The sequence below is a fragment of the Eumetopias jubatus genome, unplaced genomic scaffold (assembly GCF_037043125.1).
Source record: "Eumetopias jubatus isolate StellerSeaLion01/CBP00866 unplaced genomic scaffold, mEumJub1_p1.0 scaffold_10, whole genome shotgun sequence".
NCBI lineage: Eukaryota > Metazoa > Chordata > Mammalia > Carnivora > Otariidae > Eumetopias > Eumetopias jubatus.
This window is the reverse complement of record NW_028274816.1, coordinates 58,400,735-58,422,474: the sequence shown is the minus strand read 5'-3', so window position 1 is coordinate 58,422,474 and position 21,740 is coordinate 58,400,735. Positions and strand designations below refer to the sequence as shown.

Genomic DNA, 21,740 nt, shown 5'->3' with positions numbered 1-21,740 from the left:
CAAAAATGCGTAACCTGAATCTAACCGCAAGGAAACACACCCAAGCGGAGACAAAGCAACTGGTCCGTAATCTTCAAAAGTGTCAAGGTCACCAACGATACAGGAAGAATAGTTCCAGATACACCGAGAATAAAATGCGGTAGGTACGGGTCATCCTGGCCCCTGGGAAATGTGTGCGCGCGCGTACGCATGCGTGCAGGTGTGCGTGCGCCCCTGTGTGTGTCACTTACAAAATCTTTTTTGCTCTAAAGGACATTGTTAGGAAAACTGACATAAAGCCTGTAAACAACATTTTTGTGTGCTGTAAAGGACACCGCTGGGACAATATGGTCTGTGAACGAGAGGACAGTGCTAACAGTGCCGATGCTAAGCTCCCGGTGATGGTACGGTCCTGCGGTTGCGTAAGAGAACGTTCTTTTAAAAAAATATGCAGATGGGGGGCGCCTAGGTGGCTCAGTCAGTTGAGCGTTGGACTCTTGATTTCCATGCAGGTTTTAAGCTCACGGTTGTGGGGGGGGGGGGCAGCAGTTCTGGTGACGGGAAGGGACACCAGGGGGCTTCTAGATGCTGGTTATATAGGCTGTTCACTTGCAGAAAGCCCCGAGCCCCGCCTTCGGCAGGCAGCCTACTTAAAAAAAAAAAAAAAAAAGGCACTGACAGATTCGGAAGGGTCGTAGGCTGAACAATGCCCCCCCTCCCCAGAGGTCCACATCCGAATTCCTGGACCCTGATAATGTTACCTGGCAGAGCAAAATGGACTTCACGGATGTGATTAAGAATGCTGAGATGGGAGATTGATGAGCTCTGGCTCTAGCTGCAGGGTCCTCATAAGAGGGAGGCCAAGGGAGAAGGCCACATGAGCGGAAGTTAGAGTGATGTGCTTCGAAGCCGTGTGCACCTGTGCCTCCGTCCCCACCTCGGCTTGTTCCTTCCACCTCGCGGGACCATCACCCGCCCCCAGCCTAGAGTCTGCCGGGGTGCGGCTGCATGCCCCTCCACACTCCTGTTCTCAAACGGCTCAGAATAAGTAATTAGGAAGACCGATGAGAAGCAAATGTGGCAAGATGTTAGCACCCGGGGAATCTTCGAGAAGAGCGTGGCAATGTTCCGTCCCTTTTTGTAACTTTTCTGTAAAGCTGAAATTATTCCAAATAAAAAGGTTTTTTTGAACAAACCCTGAAAACAGGAGGGTCACTGGTCTGACGGCTTCAAGACGCCTTGCTCGGAAGGACACACGGGAAAACTGTGGACAGAGGTAGCTTCCTGGGAGCCCAGGACACGTTAGTGATTATATTCTTTTTGAGTTTCATACCTGTTGAAATGTCAGATCTTGTCCAGAAAAAAAAAAGGCTGTTAAGAAAGGACTTGGTGTCTGGAATTAGTGCGATTGTGCAGAGGCCACAAACGGCCACACTGCGTGCTTGACAATGGTGAATTTTACGGTACATGGATTCTCTCTCAAAGGAAAAAAAGGCAGACGGTGACTACACTTGGGATGAGCACTGAATAGTGAACAGAACTGTTGAATCCATATGTTGTATACCTGAAACTAACAGAACATTCAATAATAATAAAATAATAAAAAGAAGTAAAAAGAAAACCCCCAAAATCAGGTTTTGATAGTTTGCAGGGCACGGCAGGGTGTGCAACAAGTATCGATTTTTCTCCATTTCTACTGAGATCATAACTCCTGGTGGGAAGTATCTGTCCCTTACTCATCTGCTGCCTGTGTGCTCTGCATGCAGTAGGCGCTCTATAAATGTTTTCAAGAATGAACTTGAGCTTGCCTGTTCCCAGGGAAGAATTCCTTCTGTGGTCCCCAGTACTTTTGGGATTCAATTTGAGCTCTTTATCAGGGTCTTGGACACCCTGTCCTCGACCCTCCCACCCTCTCCAGACCCAGGGTCCCCTTGCTTACTCCAACCAGCCACCCCAGCCCCCCATCAGCTTCTCCAAAACTGTTCTTGCCACCAGGCCTTTGCCTTGGCAGTTCCTTCCACCTGGATGCCGTCAGCACCTCCTACGCCTGGTTAGCTCCTGCCAGACCATCAGTGCTCAGGCAAGGGCCACCTCCTCCAGGGGACCCTCCCCAGGCCGCACTGGAATGCTGTGACACACGGTCCCTGCTCCATGCACCTTCCATCGCTCACCCTCCCACCGGTTCAGCTTTAATCCATTTGTGTGATTCGATGCTTCCAGGTCTGAGCATTTCACAGCTCAGGGGCTGGTTCTGTCTTGGTCACTGTGAATTTCGCCCAGCGCTTAAAGAGGTCGGGCCCACAAACCCCATCACGGGTTGAATGAATCCATTTATTCATGAATAAAGGGCAAAGGGTTAACTAATGGGGGATACATACATTACTGGATGTGGGAGTTTGCTGTGTGAACTTGGACAAGCTGGGTGACCTCCTGGGCCTCAGTTTCCCTGGCTGGGCAGTGAGGGGGGCTGGGCTCAGAGACCTCTGGTTCTGCCCATCTGGGGTCGGGAGGAAAGGGTGGACAGGGGCAGCCCAGAGCCCTGGCAGTTCTGGGAGTTTCCCAGAGGACAGCAGAGCACCTCCAGAAAGATAAATAAACAAAGACCTCTCCTTATAGACCCACAATGGCATCATCCCCTAACAAACGGAATGATCATTCATTCCTTAACCTCCGCTCAGACCCAGCCCAGATTTAAGTCCTCCCCCCTCCCAGTGGCCTTAAAAATGGCCTCTGCCCGTTGGCTTAGGACCTTGCATCGGTGCCAAGCACCCAGGCGAATCTGACACCTGAGAAGTTGGCAGTTAGCTCTTGCGGGTGACTTCAGACCAGCTGATTGCAAGCAAGCCCAGGCCTGCAGGGGCGTGGAGCTGTGACGCTGTGGGCTGCTCACTGGAGCGAGCGCACGCCTCCCCAAGCGCCAGGCTCCCTGCGCAGCCTCGTTGGAGTGGCATTCGTGGGGCCAGCACTGGGGAAGACAGGAAGCGGGGAGGAGGGTGGACGCCCTGCTTGGACTGGTCCCCGGGGCTCTCCGCGCTGGGCTTCCCACTGTCGCCCACCTGCCTCTCTAAAAACGGATCGTGGGGCTTTGGAGTCAGACCCGGTTTCCATCATGCCCTTGTCATCTGGGGGGAGTCGTAGGGCAGACACCCCACCTCCCTGGACCTCTGTCTCCTCTTTTGTCAAAAGGAGTCTATGAAAAGGTGACCGCGGGATGGCTGGGTGTCTCAGTCAGTTAAGCATCCGACTCTTGGTTTCACTCAGGTCACGATCTCAGAGTCGGGAGATCGAGCCCTGCATTGGGCTCCTGCTCAGCGTGGAGTCTGCTTGTCCCTCTAGCTCGCTCGCTCTCCCAAATAAATGGTAAATAAAACCTTAAAAAAAAAAAAAGGTGACCGGCTGGCTCCACTCTTTGTAAGTAAGTAAGCTTGCACCCTTGCTTGCTCTCTAGCTCGCTCGCTCTCCCAAATAAATGGTAAATAAAACCTTAAAAAAAAAAAAAGGTGACCGGCTGGCTCCACTCTTTGTAAGTAAAACACCAAATAAAACCATGAGACCCCATCCACCTACCACACCAGCAAAAACCAAAAAGCTTACAGCAGTGGTTGCAGGCACCCATGAAGGGAAACAGCACTCCAGGGACAGGGCGGGTGGAAACGGAGCCTAGCGCCACCTTCTGGACCGTGATGAAGTGGATTCTCTACAACGTAAAAACCACTCGGAGCCCTGGGGGTGGGAGATGGGGGGTTCCAGGCAAAACCCAAGAAGCCACCAGTGGGTGATCGATTATCGGACCTGGTGTCCGTAATAGAAAGATAAAAGTCAAAACTATTCAGCAATAACCAGGAATGAAACACTGACACACGCCACCCCATGGATGAACCTGAAACCATTACGTGGAGTAAAAGCAGCCAGCCACCAGGGCTGCCGTATTGTATGATCCCATTTACATGAAAGGGCCAGGATGGGCAAATCCACAGGGACAGGAAGCTGACTACCAGTTGCCAATGGCTGGCAGTGGAAACAGGCAGCTGACCGATGCCAAAAGGGTGCAAGCTATCCTCTTGGGCCACTGAAAGGGTTCTAGACTTGCCTCGGGGGATGGGTAGCCTGACTCTGTGAACGGACTGAAAGCCCCTGCCTTGTACACTGTCACCAGGTGAGTGTTAGAGTATGCGAATTTGAGCTCAATCCCGCTGTCACACTTTCCTTAAAGCTGGATTAAAAACAAAAAGTGCACCTTCTCCTTAGACCCAGCATTTCGCTTCTAAGAATTGATCCTACTGTTCTTCTGACACATGAGCACAGAGAGCTCCTTACAAGGATATTCTTGGCAGCTCTTTTTTTTGGGGGGGGGGAGGTTCATTCTAATAGCAATGGGTGCAAACACCCTAAAGGTCTGTCTGCAAGGGACAGAGGCTGGTTAAAAGAATCATAGGCCATTTAAACAATGAAATCTTATGCAGCCCCCCCCACACACACACACTAAAGTCTACATACAAAACCAGAATTATCGCTAAAATATACTGTGTGCTGAGAAACGCGGGGCACAAAGCACGCCAGCAAAGGGGTGGAGTCCTTAACCCCCACACCGCCCCCTGATGTGCCACGTGATTTTCAACTGTTCGTTGCTGTATCTGAGATGGTCCTGGGAAGAAGGTCAGGGAGATGAGGGTCACTTACAGCAACTGCAGGGGACCTTTTTTTGTTTTTGTTTTTGTTTTACGTAGGCTCTACGTCCAGTGTGGAGCCCAACCCGGGGCTTAAACTCACAATCCTGAGATCAAGACCTGAGCCAAAAATCGAGAGTTGACTGCTTTACCCACTGAGCCACCCAGGCACCCCTGCGGGGGACCTTTTAAATTCAGTAGAAAAATATCTTACCATTTTTATTACCGGTACGGCTGGACATCAGCCCTGGGACCACGGAATGCCTTGTTTTATAGAAAAATAACATGGGGATGCCTAGGGGCTCATTCGGTTAAGTGTATGCCTTTGGCTCAGGATCAAGCCCCGTGCGGTGTCCGGCTCCTTGCTTGGCGGGGAGCCTGCTTCTCCCTCTCCCTCTGCCACTCCCCCTGCTTGTGTTCTCTCTCTCTGACAAAGAAAGAAAGAAGGAAAAATAATGTGTGTCCTTCCCTAAAAGTCTAAAATATTTCTGAAAGGATGTGTGGGAAGCCGGGGGAAAGTAGGGCTTGGGGCCCTGCAGGAGACCTGGTTTCCACACTATGACCTTTGGCACATCCAGATTATGTCACCACACACATATGTCACTTCCAAAGTTTTGTCTCCGAATTGCAAAAATCGGAGCTGCTGCCCACGCCCACCAAGCAGCGGGGTGGCCCTGGGGAGGGTTACTTGAGGTGACCTGTGTCAGGAGGCCAGGCCCCCACTGTGGCCGCCATCTGGATTTGTTTGTCAGTTGCCCCAGGAGGAGAGCAGATACTCACCAGGTGGAGGAAGTTTTGCAACCACGGTTAGGAAATCCAGCAGGGGGGGGCCTGGGACCCGGTGTCAATATGCCAAGAAGGCTGGCCTCTGTCTGCAGCCCGGGGAGACGGCCAAGCTGGCGCTTGCTCGGGTTCCAGCCCTCCCAATTGGCCCTAGAGCCAACAATAGCTCCCAGGGCCTCCCGCAGTGCCAGAGACCAGAGGCTTTCTCCACGGGACTCCAAGTTCATCCAAATGATGAACAGTCAGGCGGTTGCAAAAAGACGGGTCCACCTACACGTACTTGTCATGGGTCGAATCATACCCTCTCCCCCCAAAACAGGTATGTTGACGTCCTAACCCCCAAGCCCTCTCAGAGTGTGGCCTTCTTTGGGTATTGGGTCATTGCAGATGGAATTCTTTAAGTCAAGACGAGATCACAGTGGAGTAGGGTGGCCCCTAACCCCACGCGACGGGTGGCTTTATAGAAGCGGGGGGGGCGGGGTGCGGTTTGAACACACAGATGCGCGCACGGGGAGAAGCCCCATGAAGATGACGACAGAGCTCGTGTGATGCTTCGCCATGCCAGGGAACACCGAAGTTTGCCAGGAAACTACGAGAATCTGGGAGCGAGGCAGGGGACAGACAGATTCTCCCAGGACAGAGCAACCCTGCCGACACCTGGAGTTCAGCAGTCTGGCCTCCAGAACTGGGAGACGGTCCATTTCTGCTGCTGAAGGCACTCAGCCTGTGGTGCTTTGTTACAGCGGCCCGAGCAGACAAATACAGGACTGCCGCTGAACTACTGTCAAAACATATGATCTGGTGAAAACCAGTGGGGGGCAAAGCATCGCCACCCAGGGAATGAGCCGAGTATTTCGTTCCAGTGCCGCCCGGGGCAGACCAACGAGGGCCACAGTCAGGGTCTTCCCTGCCCTTTACTTCAGCTTCCTCCAGGCCTCCGACGCGTCCTCCATACAGCTCAGAGGGGCCTCTGCCCTGCTCCCAGCTCTCCCACGGCTCCCTGGTGCCCCCAGAACAAAGCCCCAGCCCCTCAGTCTGGTGTCTGGGGCCCAGCCTGCCTCGGCAGGTCCATCTCCCCACCCCTCGGTCACACACTAGACCGAATCCACTCTAGAAGCTTTAATTCCTCAAACACGCCATGCCTTTCTGCCCCAGGGCCTTTGCACAGGCTGTCCCCCCGGCGTAGAAGGCTCTTCTCTCTCTCTGAAAATTAGCAAGGGAAACCTCACAAAAGCAGACGCGGGAGGCTAGAAGGGGAGGCTGGAAGGGGGAGACACACTACCCAACGTTAAGTACAGACACCAGCAGAAGAATCTTCAACAGGAGAGAATCCTCACTGACAGGCCCGAACAGGGAAAGATGTACATTGCATCTCCTATAAGAAACTGGCTGCCCCAGCAGCTCAGCCAGAGAAACCGCCAACACCCTCAACTCTTGCTTTTCTCCAGAGGACTTTTGTTCAAAACAACGTCTTCTGACTTCCTTCTCATCTCCGTAAGATAAAATTCCTATCCCTTGCTGGATTCCTGTTGTAGCTTGCTTGTCCCAAATTACAATTCTCCACTATTCCTGAATAAATCCATTTTGCTGGTAAAATAACCCACTGTTTTATTTGGGGGCGGGTAACAACCTGCTAGCACCAACACTCACCCTCTTGGCTCCTCAGGCCTCGGCTCAGAGGTCACCCTCTCTGTGTCCCCTTCCCAATCCCCTCCTTAAAGCTGTACCTCCTCCCTCCTCCAATCCCTGTATCTTTTTCCCAACCAGAGAGGACTGCATGTCCAGGTCCCCCACCTGCCCGCGCGCTGCCCCAGCCCCACCCTTCACGGGGGCTCAGGGCTCACTCACAGGTGATTTCGTCCGGGGTGAATCCCAGGACCTTCAGGGACTCCAGTGTCTCGTGGAAGAGCTCCCGCTCCTGGCTGGGAGATGAAGATGGCCCGTTGGTCAGGAAGCGGTAGTGGGAGCAAGGCTCCAGAAGGAGGTCAGCTGCAGGGGGTAATGAGTGGACGCCAAGGTCAAGGGTGAGCTGTGGAGTCAGACTCACGTCCCCACAGCCACCCCGGGGGCAAGTGTTCACTTCCCCCCACTGGGGACCTCGGTCTCTCCCTCTGTCAAATGAGTGAGGATCCTCTCCTCGCGGTTTGATGGGAAGGGCCAGGCGTGGAGGGGGTTTGCTTAGCCCTACTTCGGACCCTGTCGTCATCCCTCCTTCCATAGGGATTGTCAAGTCCTAGAACTGCCCAGGCAGTTCTGCTGCAGGCAGCAGCTGCAGAAGCAAACGGGCCGCGGGTGCCTGAACTGGCAGAAGCTGTGGGACAGCAGGGCTGGCGGCAGAAGGCATGGGGGTCCCAGAGCCTGGGTAAGGAGGGGCCGGGGGGCAGCCAAGGCTATGGGGTAAGGAGCCTCGGGACAGCAGGGGCCCCGTAAAGGAGAGCCCTGGACTCTTCAGCCAGAGGGCGGCAGGACCACGAGGCAGCAGGGGCTGCGGCAGAGCTAGAGTTGTGGTGTCACCCGTGCGGGGCAGGCAGAGGCCCTGCGGCTTCAGAAGAGAAGCAGCCAGAGTGGCAGCCCGGGAACCAAGCAGCCAGGGTGGGCGAGACCCACGAGGAAGCTGGGACCAGACAGCAGCAGGGCCAGCCAGCAGCATGGGCTGGAGCGGACGCCGAGGGGCCAGGGGCGGCGGGATTCTCTCCTCGGCCAAAGTCACGACACCAAGGTCAGGGCGCAGCAGAAACCTGGCGCAGCGGGCTCCGGGGGAGGTGCCAGAACCCACTGCCCAGCGGGAGCCTGACCTAAAGCAGGTGCCTGACAAATCCTACTGACTGCCTCCCAGTTCCTCCTCCCGGGGCCCAGGGAAGCCAGGGGCTCCCCCTGCCCCCCACTCCCCGTGAGCCACAGCACTGACCTTTGAGCTGCTCCCCTGCGCCTCCCAGCAGCTGGTAGAAAATGTGGAAGCTGCACTCGTCCTTGGCCTGGCGGATGGCCCGCGACTTCTCCAGCAGGTCTGGGCGGCCAGGAGTCAAGGTCCTGTAGGCGAGGGGCGGCGGGGAGGGTGGGGGGGAGGGCGGCGAGGGGATCCCACCCAGCCCCCTCAGCCCGTGCTGTCCCCCTGCCATCCTGGGAAGCCGTGGAGTTGTTCACAGCCCAGGCCTTGGGCATGTCACTTAAGCACGCGTGCCTCAGTTTCCTTATATGTGCAAGAGGCTCAACACAACACCCATGAAAGAGTTGCTGTGAGGGCAGATGCATTATTCTGTGTCAAACACCCAGAGCAGTGCCTGGCTGGTAGCTAACCATGGCAAAGAATATCTCTGGCCATTATCACCCTGCTGGCCTCAGTTTCCCTATATGGATAGTGGGGCTATCGGCTCCTCCCTTGTAGGAAAGTCACGTGGCACGTTTACACTCTAAGAACCGGCAAGCCACCTTAAAGTAAAATAAAACACCTGCTAACTGTTTGCCCCTCCGTGGCCTCCCGCTCACGGACCACGCAGCATGGAGTCAGCATGACAGTTGTAATGCGGGACCTACCTCGGGGAGCCGGGCCCAAGATCGGCTGCAAGCCATTGACCAAACTCCCCGGGTCGCTAACCTGCTCGGGTAAGGGAGGGAGGACCTGGGGAGGGGGTCCCTGCAGGCAGGGTGGGGTGGGGGAAGCACACACCCTGAGCCTTGGTTTCTTCTTCTGTTCAGTGGGCTGAGAATGGGTACAGGGACAAGGAACTGGGATCACAAGGGAGAACTCTCCGGACAGCACCAGGTGCAGAGCAAATGCTCGGAAATGGGAGATGCCCGTTTGCTAAGACCTCCTCCCAAAACCCTTACATCCTGCATCTGCCTCCCAGCCTTCCCCCAGAGCACAGAAGACTGTGAGTTTCTCAGACACCTCTAGGGATGGGCATGGGGTTAACTGTTAATATGGCTGGTGTGACGATTACTAGTTAGCAACCAAGAATGTTAACATCAATAAAGGACATTGCTAATTTATTCCAGTCGTTAACTCCTAATGACGGCAGCTCGTTCTGGAGTGCTTACTATATGGCAGGCACCGTGCTAAGACTTTGACCCCCATTGCCCACCAGCCCTTCGAGGGCAGGTTCCATGATCCTCCCTCTTCCACAGAGGGGGAAACAGAGGCACAGAGAGGTCAAATAATGTGCCGAAGGTCCCTCAGCCTCAAAGTGGCAGAGCTGGAAGTCGAACCCAGGTCGGTGTGATTTCTTTGCCCATTTTCTTAAATTCCGCGCTCCTGGAGCTCTGGTGCTTTATCTCTTAAATTCCTACTGCGCTGGGGGATGCTTGGGTGGCTCAGTCAGTTAAGCATCTGCCTTTGGCTCAGGTCATGATCCAGGGTCCTGGGATCGAGCCCCGCGTCGGGCTCCCTGCTCAGTAAGGAGTCTGCTTCTCCCTCTGCCCCTCTCCCCCCCAGTTTGTGCTCTCTCTCTCTCTCGTTCTCAAATAAATAAATAAAATCTTAAAAAATAAATAAGTTCCTACTGAGCTTGCATGCTGCCCGCACAGAGCAGGGTTGATACCACAGGTCTGAGACGGCCTGCTCCCACGGCTGCCCGTGGCTGGCTGGCATCTGGGAAGCTGGATTTCGGGAGGGTTCCCAGCACTCCCTGACCACCAGGAGGGGCTCCCTGTGCCTAAGCTGTTGGTGCAAACAACGTGGTTTCTGCTGAACACCTACTTTCCTTCGGGGAGTCTGGAATTTTGGTACGTGCCAGGCCGAAGGCGCTGAACGTGACTGTCCCCCACGAAAAACCCCAGGGTGCTGACGGAGACTCTAACAAGCGTCCCTGATGGACAACGTCTCACACCTGTTGTCATGTCTCATTGCCTGTCCTGTGTGACTCCACGGGGAGGGGACTCTGGAAGCTGGTCTCCCCCACACTTGGCTCCACGTGCCTGTTCCCTCTGCAGCCTGTGCCTTGTATCCTCTCTCTGTGGTAGGCCACAGCCGTGCCACCGCCCCACAGCAAGGCCACAGCAGTCCGGGCCTCCCCCCTCCGCTGGGGGGGTGCTGCATCTATGCCTTTCCCAGGTTCCTTGCCCTTCCACAGAGGGGGAAACTGAGGCACGGTTTCTGAACATCAGGGAGCCAGGCTTCCCCGTGTGTGTGAACACCTGTTTCCTGGAAGCAGTGAGATCCCAAGGGCCACCCGGCCTCCGCCACCAGGTGCCCCCTGGGGCTATGTGAGGATACAGGTCTCAATGTTGGCACCCACGATGTACCCAGCCACATCGAAGTTGATGCGGATGAATTTGCCCTGGGAAGGAAGGGTCAGGGGTTAGCTGAGGGTCCTCTTCCCCGCTGGGGACCTCTAGAGCACGTGTAACCCACACTCACCCCTCCCAGAGCTAATGCTGCATCTCGACTTTCTCTCTCCCTCAATCTGAACCCCGCCCCAATTGTGAGGTCCCAGCCAGGGGCTCCCTGGGGAATCCAAGGTCCGGACCCCTTTGACTGCTTTCCTCAGGACCTAGACCCCCAGCCACTCCTCCCTCAGACCCAGGAGTCCTGGCCCCCAGCCCCTTCCTCCCTCAGTCAGCCCCCACTTCGTGCTTCCCCTTAACCACCCCCAAAGTTCCCAGCTCCCAGCTCCCAGCAGCCAGGCTCTGCTCTCCCCCAGCACTCACAAATCGGGAGGAGTTGTCATTCTTCACGGTCTTGGCATTGCCAAAGGCCTCCAGGATGGGGTTGGCCTGGAGAAGCTGCCGCTCCAGCTCACCCTGCAGGGCACGGGAGAGAGCCCATCAGTGACAACCGGGCCGGGGCCGGGGTCTGTGCTATAACCGGCTGGGTGTGTGCATGTGAGGGGCCTCCATGTGTCTGCGTGGGGGCCTGCTCTCCCACACCCAGGTCTTGCCCTTCAGTTTACTGTGAAGGGAACAAGGAAACGTCTCTGAGATGCTTTGTGGAGTGGAAGCAACAAAAACATAACAAAAACCTGCTGCAGAGCAATATCTACAATGTGATCCCATTAGTAAAAACTAAATTGAGAAAAAAACCACCACCAAACAAGACTCCCACTTCTCCAGGCATAGACCCATGTTTGTAAGCATTTAGAGAAGGGTCTACGAGGATACACACCAGACTGTCAACAGGGTACACCACTCCAGGGAAGGGGCACAGAGAGGACAAAAGCAGAATTTCATTTTGTCTTTATCTGTTGTAAAACACACGGACTCATGGATTACTTGCAGGATTAATTAAGAAAAAAAAAATCGATACCGTCCATAGAACGTGCTTCAAACTGTCTGGCACATGGTAGGCATTCCAGAGATGGAAGCTTCCTTCCCCCACCAGGTGGCTCCAGGGAAGGGATCTACTCTGAACTTCCCTCCAGTCACCTCAGTGTCAGAGCCAGGAGCACAGTAGGTGCTCAGGAAACAGCAACCCCCTTCCCCTCCCAGCAAGGTTCTCGAGGGCATCAACTATTTCTTTAAGTTTCTGTGAGCCAGGGCACCTGGGTGGCTCAGTCCTTAAGCGACTGCCTTCGGCTCAGGTCATAATCCCGGGTCCTGGGATCGAGCCCCGCATCGGGTTCCCTGCTCCGCGGGGAGCCTGCTTCTCCTTCTGTCTCCCCTCCCTGCTCATGCTCTCTCTCTGTCTCGCTCTCAAATAAGTAAATAAAATCTTGAAAAAAAAATCAATTCCTGTGAGCCCTCAGACACTAGCATGAGCTGGGTGTATGCAGGTGGCCTGCAATAATGGCGCTGTTGGTCTCTGGGCTGTGTGAATCCATGTGTCTGTGGGTCCTATCTACACACACTCAGCAAGTCAGCAGTAAATGACAATTTGGTCTCACAGCTTCATCTTGGTGTCTGTGGCCCAGGGGCACACACACAGCGGGACTGCGCCAAGCGGCAACATGGGCTCTGGACGTGTGCGTGCATAGGGCTGCCAGAAACAACAGTGGGGGGAGCTCCACACTAGGGTGGCATTAAATGACAGCACGGGGCCTGGCATGCACACAGCGGGACCACCATAAGCAGCGGCGTGGCTCCCGGGCGGCCACCGGTGCCCTGAGGCCTGTCTGCCGGGGAGACCGTGGGTTGGGCTGACCTGGGTGGCGTGAGGGGTGGCATGATTCCAGGTGATTCCCTGCTACTCACATAAGACAAGGTGCTGGCAGCCTGAGGAAGTCACGGGACACGAGACATGGACCAGGACACAGACCAGGACGCGGCACATGGAACGTGGACAGACACACAGGTGAACCGGCGGTCTGGGGTGGTGGGCAGGGTGGGGAGACATGAGGGGCCGGGGAAATTGGGCATGTGGAGTAAGGTGGCCTGGGGGAACCACATCACCTGGGTTTGAATCCTCTCTAGCCCTCACCCCAGCCGTGCCTGCAGTTTCTCATCTTTAACACACGAGAGCAACACCCACACACTGGAGTGTTGAGTTCATGTAAGCAGAGCGACTGGTACTATATAGATGCTCACTGGTGAAGGGAACTGGGAATCGTAGGTCCTTACCTCAGGCCTGGCACACAGTAGGTGCTCAAGACTATAAGCACCTACCGTGTGCCAGGTGCTGTTCTGAGGGCTAATGAAGCCACGAGCTGGCCCTCGATTTTCCGTTTCCATCCTGCCTCCACTCCTAGCACTGTCTCAGGCACACAGTGGGTGTGCAGGCGGCATGGGCAGCCAAGAGAAGGCTCACGATTATGGCCTTCCGTAAGGGAGGCAGGGGGTTATGGGGAAAAGCAGGGCCTCAGATGGAGGGGGCATTGCCAGTGGCAGGGTCCAGAGCATGTCCCGAGGCAGGGCACTCACCGGTATGCCTGGCTCCTTCCTGCCCTTTGGTGATGATGCCACGTGGGCGAGATACTGGATGACCTTCTTGGTGTTTTCTGTCTTCCCAGCCCCAGATTCCCCGCTATGGTGGGCACAAGGGGGAGAGCAAAGGGGGTTGACAATGATGCCAGGTAAGACCTGCCCCTTCCAAGCAGAGCCACACCCAGCCAGGACCCTGCCTCCTCCAGGAAGTCCTTCAGGATTACTCACGTGCAGAGAATGGACTGATCTTCACGATCTGTAAGGGACAGAGGTCGATATGTCACCCGGAGGGTCTCTGGAGTGGGACCCTGACCCCTTATACCATACCCTCTTCAAAGGGGTAAGGAAAAGTCTTTTGCCCCCCAAAAGGGTTTTTTTTAAGATTTTATCTATTTATTTGAGAGAGAGCATGAGCAGGGGGCGGGACAGAGGGAGAGGGAGAAGCAGACGTCCCCTGCTGGGCAGGGAGCCCAACACAGGACTCGATCCCAGGACCCCGAGATCATGACTTGAGCTGAAGGCAGCCGCTTAACCGACTGAGCCACCCAGGCTCCCCTCCCCGCAAAAGGGTTTTGATGTGTGACATTCTTGAATCCTAACGCCCCACTCCAACCCGGCTTCTTGCTTGCTGTATGATGCTGGCAAAGTTGCTGTCCCTCTCTCAGCCTGTTTCCTCACCTGTAAAACGGAGCAGGAAAACTCCAACTGAACAGAATGTAATGCGTTCAACAAACTTCGATTTGAGCCCCTCCCGTGCTCCACCTCATGCTGGGTGTGTGGGATGCAAAGACATGAGAGCAAGGTCCGGGCCCCCAAGGCTCAGCCGTTGGCATAAAGCAGGTCACAATACAGTAGTGATGGTGACTGGTGGCCCACGGGTGGATCTCTGCCCTGCAGAGAGCACAGCATGGTTCCTACCATCTCCCCCAGTGCTCACCCTGCGCCTGATAGGACTGATTACCTACTAAGCACCAGGCACCTACAATGATGGGAACTGGCAAAGTCCCTGCCTTCACGGAGCTTCTGCTTGAGTTGGGGGACAAAAAGCACATAAAGTAAAACCGAAGATGATTTGACAGTTGGCAGTGTCTGCAGACATTTTCGGTTTGGTTGTACTGGCTGCGTCTACTGAGTAGAGCTCAGGAATGCTGCTGAACATCCTACAATGCATGGGATGCCCTGTATAAAGAATCCTCCAGCCCCAAATGCCAATAGAGCCAGAATTAAGCCCTGGTATAATGTAATAAGAAGACTGAGGGGTGGAGGGCCAGGAAGGCTTCCCAGAAGAGGTGATGTTTCAGCTCAGCCTTAAAGGATGAGGAAGTAGAGAAAGAGCGCTCCAGGCAGAGGACACACAGCCAGTGCAAAGGCCCCGTGGTGAGACCAAGTTGGAGATGTCTGAGAGACAGAAAGGAGGCCAGAGAAGTTGGGGGACAGGGCAGAGCTGGAGATTGTGCAGACGGGTTTGGAGGTCATGATTAAAAGATCTGGATAGTTTTGGGTGCACATAGGTGGCTCAGTTGGTTAAGCGTCCGATTCTTGATTTCGGCTCAGGTCATGAATTCAGGGTTGTGAAATCGAGCCCCATGTCGGGCTCCATGCTCAGCGGCTATTCTGCTTTAGATTCTGTCTCTCCTTCTGCCCTTCCCCCTCCCCTCTCAAATAAATAAATAAATCTTTTTTAAAAATCAAGATAGTTTTTAAATGGGGCAGGAGGTCTCCAGGTAGGTGGTTTTAAGCCAAAGGGAGAGCTGCGTTCAGCCTGGTTTGGAAGCCATACGGATGTGGGTTCAAGGCCCAGCCTCCCCTCTGCCTTGCTGTGTGACCTTGAGCCAATCTCTAAGATGCTCCATGCCTCAGTTTCCCCATCTCAAAAACAGGGCTCAAACAGCCCTCACCTCACAGGGCTGTAGTCAGAACTCAGAAAGAATGTCCAAAAAAGTTTTTATATACTAGTTAGTACATAATGCTGTTTTGTGGCCTGTTTTCTATCGGGGGCTGAGCCCTGGGGCCCGGGATCTCGCTCTTGTGTCTTTGAATCTCTCACGCCCAGCACAAAGTGGCGCACACGGTAGGGGCTCAAATTGTAGTTAGTTGAATGAATCATAGTCTGTTCAGCTGAGGTTTACTGTCTCCATTTTACAGGTGAGGAAAGAGACTCAGAGAGGGACAGCTGTTCCGCTAGGGTCACACAGAAAGCAAGAGGCTGAGTTGGGTGGGGTATTAGAACGAGGTGAGTCACACAGCAAAACCCACAACACCCAGCCCAGGGTGAGGATGTGACACACAGTGTGACCCACATACAGGGAGGCAGAGGTTGGGAGCCCTGGGTCCAAGACCCATTTCAGCCACCCACCCACCATTGGGACTGTAGGCAATGATGGCATGCTCTGTGCCTCAGTTTCCCCAGCTGGAAACCAGGGATAATGAGCACACTTACTTTATGGGGTTGCTCATTATGAGGTTAAATATGTCAATCCATGAAAAGTGCTCGGCACAAAGTAGCCACTCACCCCTGCTTTACTGTTTGTCTATTTATTTATTTATTTAGTCCTAAGGTATAATGACCAATATATAACAATGGCTAAAAAGTATTATAAAAATAAATATATAACAAATCAGATTACATAACCAAAGGGAAGAAGTGTCACCAATGACCAAATATAAACTTATAATGTGAATACAAAAACGTTGCCTAATAAACGTGTTCTACTGCATAATGCAGGTTTATGCTATATCGGATATTAAACCACTGGTTCTCAAACTTGGTGCCAGTGTCAGGATCCCCAGAGGGAGCCCAGGGATCTTGTGAAGCTCCCAGAGTTCCTCTGCCTTAGCAGGTCTGGAGTGGGGCCCAAGTTTGCATTTCTGACAAGTTTCCAGGTGATGCTGATGCTCACCACACTCTGAGAACCACCGCATTATGCATTATAAATGCATCATTATAACCCACAGTAGAACTATAGCATATGATATGTGATATAAGTATAATACATGCCGTATAAACATACTGCCACATACCATCATATGTCATATGATAGTAAGACATAAATTTTTAAATATTTAATATGCATTTAATATAAGCCAAATATTAAAATAGATATGTAATAATTTATAATGATTACATTATGTATAGAACATGTGAATTATGTCATTTTGCCCGGACATCCTTGTACAACCTGCCCAACTGTACACGGTGACCCCACAGTGTCCACCATCCAAGGGACTGACATTAATTCCGTGACAATGTGGATCATGTAACAACATAAATGTTGAATGAATGAACACTAAGAATCACTGTCTCAAGAGAAAATTTTGCAGAAGCCTGGCATCAGTTGGCTCCCAGATGATACTGTTGAGAGAAGGGGTGAGCATAGAGACAAATAAAAAGGGGCCTGTCTGGTAGGATCCAGACCTCGTCCACTCAGCCCTCCACTTGTGCTTCCTCCTACCCCATGAAGAAGCCTCAGAGTCCGACATTCTTGATCTGTCATCTTATCCTGACTCCCAGAATAGCCCCCCCCCCAACGTCGAAGAGACATGTCCAGCAGTCCCAGCCCCATACTCACCCTGGAGCATGCTTCGGTAGGCCCCCTCAGTCACTGCATACACGTGGGGTGGCACTTCATGGCGTTTCTTGCCCCGGTACATCTCCACAATGGCCTCCGTATAGATGGGAAGCTGCTTGTATGGATTGATGACCACACAGAAAAGGCCAGAGTATGTCTGCAGTGGGCAAGAAAGGAAAGGGCCTCAGCTGCCTGTCTGAGGCCCAGAGGGCAGCAGGGACTGCCATGTACAGCTGGGCAGGTTGTGCACAGCACAAGGATGGCCATCAAAGGGGCTGCTGTTCAGATCATGACAATGTAGATTTGACCATTTGTGACAAAGACTTTCAGGCTGAAGGTGGAAGAGAATCTTTCCACATTGCACAAAGGTGCTGTATGGATTAGGATTCACCCTGAAAGAGAATGTGGCCTTTGCAGCCAGCCAGACTTGGGTCACAGCCCACTACCACCTGGATTCACACACACGTAAAATGACCATGTGCGAGCTCATCTGCTGCAGCACTCTTTATAATGGCAGAAGTCTGGAAATGACCTGCATGAATGTTCTTAAAATGGATCGCTATGGTACTTGTGTACGGATATGGAATTATCTCCAAAGCATTATCGAAGAAAGAACACAAGGTGAGGACTGTTCGCAGTGAAAGAAGAGGAAGAGTTAGGTTTGTATGTATTTGTTCGAACGTACATCCTCAGACGGTATCACAGTATCTCCCGCTGAAACGTGACAGAACCCAGTCTGCGGTTCCTACTGAAAACAGACTCACGGGCGGGCTTACACGCTTACAGGAGGAAATGCTGAAGTTCAGGACCAAGGTATGTGAAAATAAAGATGCAATTTTTCTTGCATCCAAGTTCACGGACTCCCTGAATTCGTGCTGACCCCTGATGGGCCCGGGGTTCAGCTGACAACAGAGGCACTCCAGCCACAAAGAGGCAGCGAGGATTGCTAGAGAGCTAGCTGGTCACCCAGCTAAACCAACCCAGAGACCTCACCGGCTATGCCAGCCGGAACTGGCCCTTGAAATGAGCCGGAGAGGTAGGTACTTAGTGGCCTCGCTGGTTAACGATTAAACCACTTAGCTATCCGGCCAGCTCCTTGGTGGGTTAGTAGTAGGATTGCTTTAAGCTCCCCAGACAGCTTGCGCTTCTCAAGCTGAGCAGGGTGTGGCCACCACGGGCTGCCCGGCTCCCAGGTGCCAACCCTTTTAACGGTGGGAGGGTGGGTGGCCAGCCGAGAGCCGAACAACCGGTTTGCTGGGTGTCTGCCCTCGCTGCCTTAAAGAGCTGCTCCCGGGAGCTCCCCTGGCAGAGGGTGGGGCAGCCGGACCACATTCTCTGGGAGGGTATCTCATGGCTGCTGGCGCCCCGGCCCCCACTCCTGCCTGGCGGAGGAACCCACTCCCCTACGCCACCCTCCCACCTCAGCTCCCTCCTGCCAGCCACACCTTGTTGCCAGGATGACACCCCCCGCCCCCCATGGCAACCTGAGCTGGCTGCCAAGGCCAGGGAGCAAAGGGCAGAGGCTGTGCCCATAGAGAGGGTTAGAGACACCTGAGTCGGGGGGGGGGCAGAGCAGGCGACACCCGGTTGGAAGGGTCTGACGCAGATGCCCAGCCCCCGGGGCTCTGAAGCCATCCAGCCCAGTGACTCTCTCCAGTCTCAGTTTCCTCCCCACCTCATTACGGAGGCTGTGGGGATTAAGGGAGATAATGAATAAAAACCAGCCAGCCCAAGGCGGGGCCCCATAAAAGGCACTCCAAGCGTGGGTCCTGAGACTCTCCTGTTACCCGTCCCACCTGGGAGCTAAGAGCTCGCCCAGACGTCAAAGCCGTGTCATCCTGGGTTTCCACTTGTGTGTGACTCGCACAAGGGATTTGCCTCTCCTGAGCCTCAGTCCCCAGCCCTGGAAAATGGGCTTTTAATCCTGACCACCTAGAAAGATTCTGAGCACGGTGTGTCCTCAACAGACGGGTTCCCTTCCTGCCCAAAGCATCCAGGCAAAGGGACTGAGACCTTCAGGGACTCCAGGCCAAAGACCGTATTAGTGGCAGAAACTGGGTTTCTGGAGGCCTGGACACCATACCCACCGATCAACGCTGTCTTCCCCATCACCAGCCAGCCAGCCAAACAAGCATCTATAAAGCACGGACCGAAGACAAACAGGGTGGAGCTTGATCACACCTCTGACACCTTCTGGAAGGCGGGTGGAGCAAGCACCCTGAGCTTTCTGGATCTACTTTCTCATCAAATGGAGTCAGGAACAGCACTTCCACATAGGGTGGCTGGGAACCATCCACAGGTTCGTCTTGCACGTACGAGGCGCGGCAAGGGCCCTGGAACACTGCGTGTGCTTATTATGTTAGTTGTTAACTACCACGGGGCCGATGGCTTCCCCTCTCCGAGATGGGGGAATAGATGATAATCATTCCTACCTGGTAGCTGTGTGTGGAGGGAGGGGGTCGGCAAGATCACATCGGAAAGTTTAGAACAGCGCCCGACAGAGAAAGCAGGCACTCACTAAGTGCTAATGGTTATTATTAAGGCCCAATTAGCTCCCTGTCTAGTCTTCTGGAATCTTCCATCTCGTTTCCATCTGTGAGACCCAGGGGAGTGGCTTGGGCCGAGGCCTCTTTCCCAGGGTTTGCAAAAGTGAGCGAGGACTCAGCAGGGGCCAGTGCGGCCTGGAGAACATTGCCAACCCCATCCGGAGTCACACAGCCCTCGATTCCAATCCCACAACCGTCGCCTCAAGCTGAGGGGTCCTGAGCCAACCACTCGCCCTCCCAGCCCTGGTCTTCTCCTTCCCAAACGGGAGTCAGACTTCATAAAAATATTCTGAGCTTACGGGTGGATGTTGCGGCCACTCTATTTTCATATTTTGATATATCTCGTCATTGAGTTAAATGTTCTTTTATTACTCCCATTAAAGTTTTGTCTTTTTTTTTTTTTTTTTTTTTTACTATAACACCAGCACTTTTCCTTTGAGGGTGTTAGCTAGGTCTTTAAAGAATTTTCTTGGGGGGTGAGCGCCAAGGCGGTGAGACCCCAGCCCTCTAAGCTGCTATTTGGGGTGCGATTCTGGGACCAGCTGCGGGGGTTCAAATCCTGCCCTGACTCCTTCCTATCTGTGTGACCCGGGATCCAAGTCGCTTGCATTCCTGAACATCAGGTGGTAACAACGGTCCCTGGCCCAGAGGTGCGCCGATAACCCGCACACGGCACTTAGAACAGCACTTGGCACATGGTAAGTGCTCAATAAATATTTGCTAGCCACCATTATTATTATTTTTCATTACTATTGTTGACATTCTTTGTCGATCTCTTTAATCCTGTTTGCTCTAATAATGCTCTGGCTGCCCATTAGAACCACCCTGGAAGCTTATTAAAAAATACTACTGTCCCTATCACAGCCCTGGGAAGCTTGATTTAAACAGGGGAGGGTGGGGCTCGGGTGCTAATACTTTCAAAAAATTCCCCAGGCGATTCTAACTCACAAAGACGGGCTTACGAACCACTGCCCTCCCTACTCCACTGTTTGCTGTAGAGATTAATGTGAGAGATACTCGACGCTCAACAGACACGAAACCACCAGAATCAACCTCACAATCATCAATCCCATCTTCATCTTGAGAGGCGCCACAGTGGAGGAATGGCGCCTGCAGCTGGCCGGCCCAGGTCCGCCCCGGTCTGCCTGGGTGACCTTGGTCAAGGAACTTGACCTTTCTGGGCCTCCCTGTTTGTTCAATCTGTAAAATGGGGACTACGTGCTTTATAATTGGGAAAGTGTATGGAGACAATACACTTAAGAGTGCCTAGTGCTTGCTTAATAAATGTCAGCGTTTATTGTTATGAAATCTCTCCCGGACTCAGTTTCCTTTTCGGTAAAACGGAGCTAATAATAGGCTCTGCTTTGTGTACAATGAGAGGAAGTGAATTAATATATGGAAGGGAATTTAGGACAGCCTGGCGTGCAGTTTCCCATACTCGGTGGTTGTCACTCATTATTACGACAGACCCATATCCGTTCCTCAAAACTCTTTGATGTGTTCTATTTGAGCACTTGGAATTTTTTTTTTACACTCTAGGAAAAATAATAAGGCGCACGGCATCTACCGTATAATATTCCGGGACTCCCCCAAAGGCGTCTGAGGCCGTTCTAGGCAATAATTTGTAATTTGGCAACTCCGTGTAGGAATAGCCGCAGGGTGCGGGATCCCGAGCAGAAATGGCCTCGCGCTACTCAGGGCTGGGGGCTGCACCCGGCTCCCCACCCCCGGGCCATGCCCTCCCGGCCCGCCGCTACTCACGTAGATGAGGCCCGAGTAGTACCGCTCACGGAGATTGTGCAGCACGGAAGCCTCGTTGAGGCAGGTGAGCTCGGCCATGTCCTCGGCCTTGCTGAACTTGGGCGGGTTCATGCGCTGGATCTGGTCCCGCGGCAGCCGCAGCCTGCGCCCGCTCTCCGCCAGCTCCACCTCGGCCTCCTCCTCGCCCTCATTGCGCAGCGCCGCCGCCTCGAACCCGTGCAGCTCCGAGGGCACCCACACCAGGCGCCGCGCCGTCCACTCCACCTGCGGCGAGGTGCCGCCGCCCCCCGGTGAGCCACCCACGCCCGACCCACTGGGCGCGAACAGGTACGACTGCGCGGCCTCGGGCACTGGGCCGGGCCTGGAGGCCGCCTTCCGCCGGGGCACGGACAAGGTCACCGCCGCCATGGTCTGCAGGGGAGAGAAGGCTGGAGGTTAGGTGGGGCTCCGTTCCCAGCCCAGACTGCACCCCCCAAGGCAGTCCCCACTGCCTTTCTTCACCAGACTTCTTTTTACACATCTGCAAAATGGGCCCACAGATCTCCTTTACTAATTCCATTCATTCATTCAATAATTATCTAATCAGCCTCCCTGGGTCAGGCACCGTTCAAGGCACTGGCCATACAGCCAAGAAGCCAGCA

General features: G+C 53.8%; 1 protein-coding gene across 4 annotated transcripts in view; it reads right to left on the bottom strand.

Annotated features, from left to right (window-relative positions):
• Nucleotides 1-21,507, bottom strand: part of MYH14 (myosin heavy chain 14) — a 77,026-nt gene extending 55,519 nt beyond the window's left edge. For 2 of the 4 annotated variants that reach the window (XM_028091466.2, XM_028091467.2), the window contains exons 1-9: nucleotides 21,100-21,507; nucleotides 16,793-16,949; nucleotides 13,452-13,479; nucleotides 13,221-13,323; nucleotides 12,555-12,575; nucleotides 11,076-11,168; nucleotides 10,642-10,705; nucleotides 8,338-8,436; nucleotides 7,278-7,418 (exon numbers count right to left, since the gene is read on the bottom strand). In XM_028091466.2, the coding sequence (XP_027947267.2) occupies nucleotides 7,278-7,418; nucleotides 8,338-8,436; nucleotides 10,642-10,705; nucleotides 11,076-11,168; nucleotides 12,555-12,575; nucleotides 13,221-13,323; nucleotides 13,452-13,479; nucleotides 16,793-16,949; nucleotides 21,100-21,507 (1,114 nt within the window). Of the gene's footprint in view, nucleotides 1-7,277; nucleotides 7,419-8,337; nucleotides 8,437-10,641; nucleotides 10,706-11,075; nucleotides 11,169-12,554; nucleotides 12,576-13,209; nucleotides 13,324-13,451; nucleotides 13,480-16,792; nucleotides 16,950-21,099 lie in introns of all 4 variants that reach the window. The other 2 variants (XM_088027207.1, XM_028091468.2) reach the window with 2 other exon arrangements.
• Between the last annotated feature and the right edge of the window lie 233 nt (nucleotides 21,508-21,740).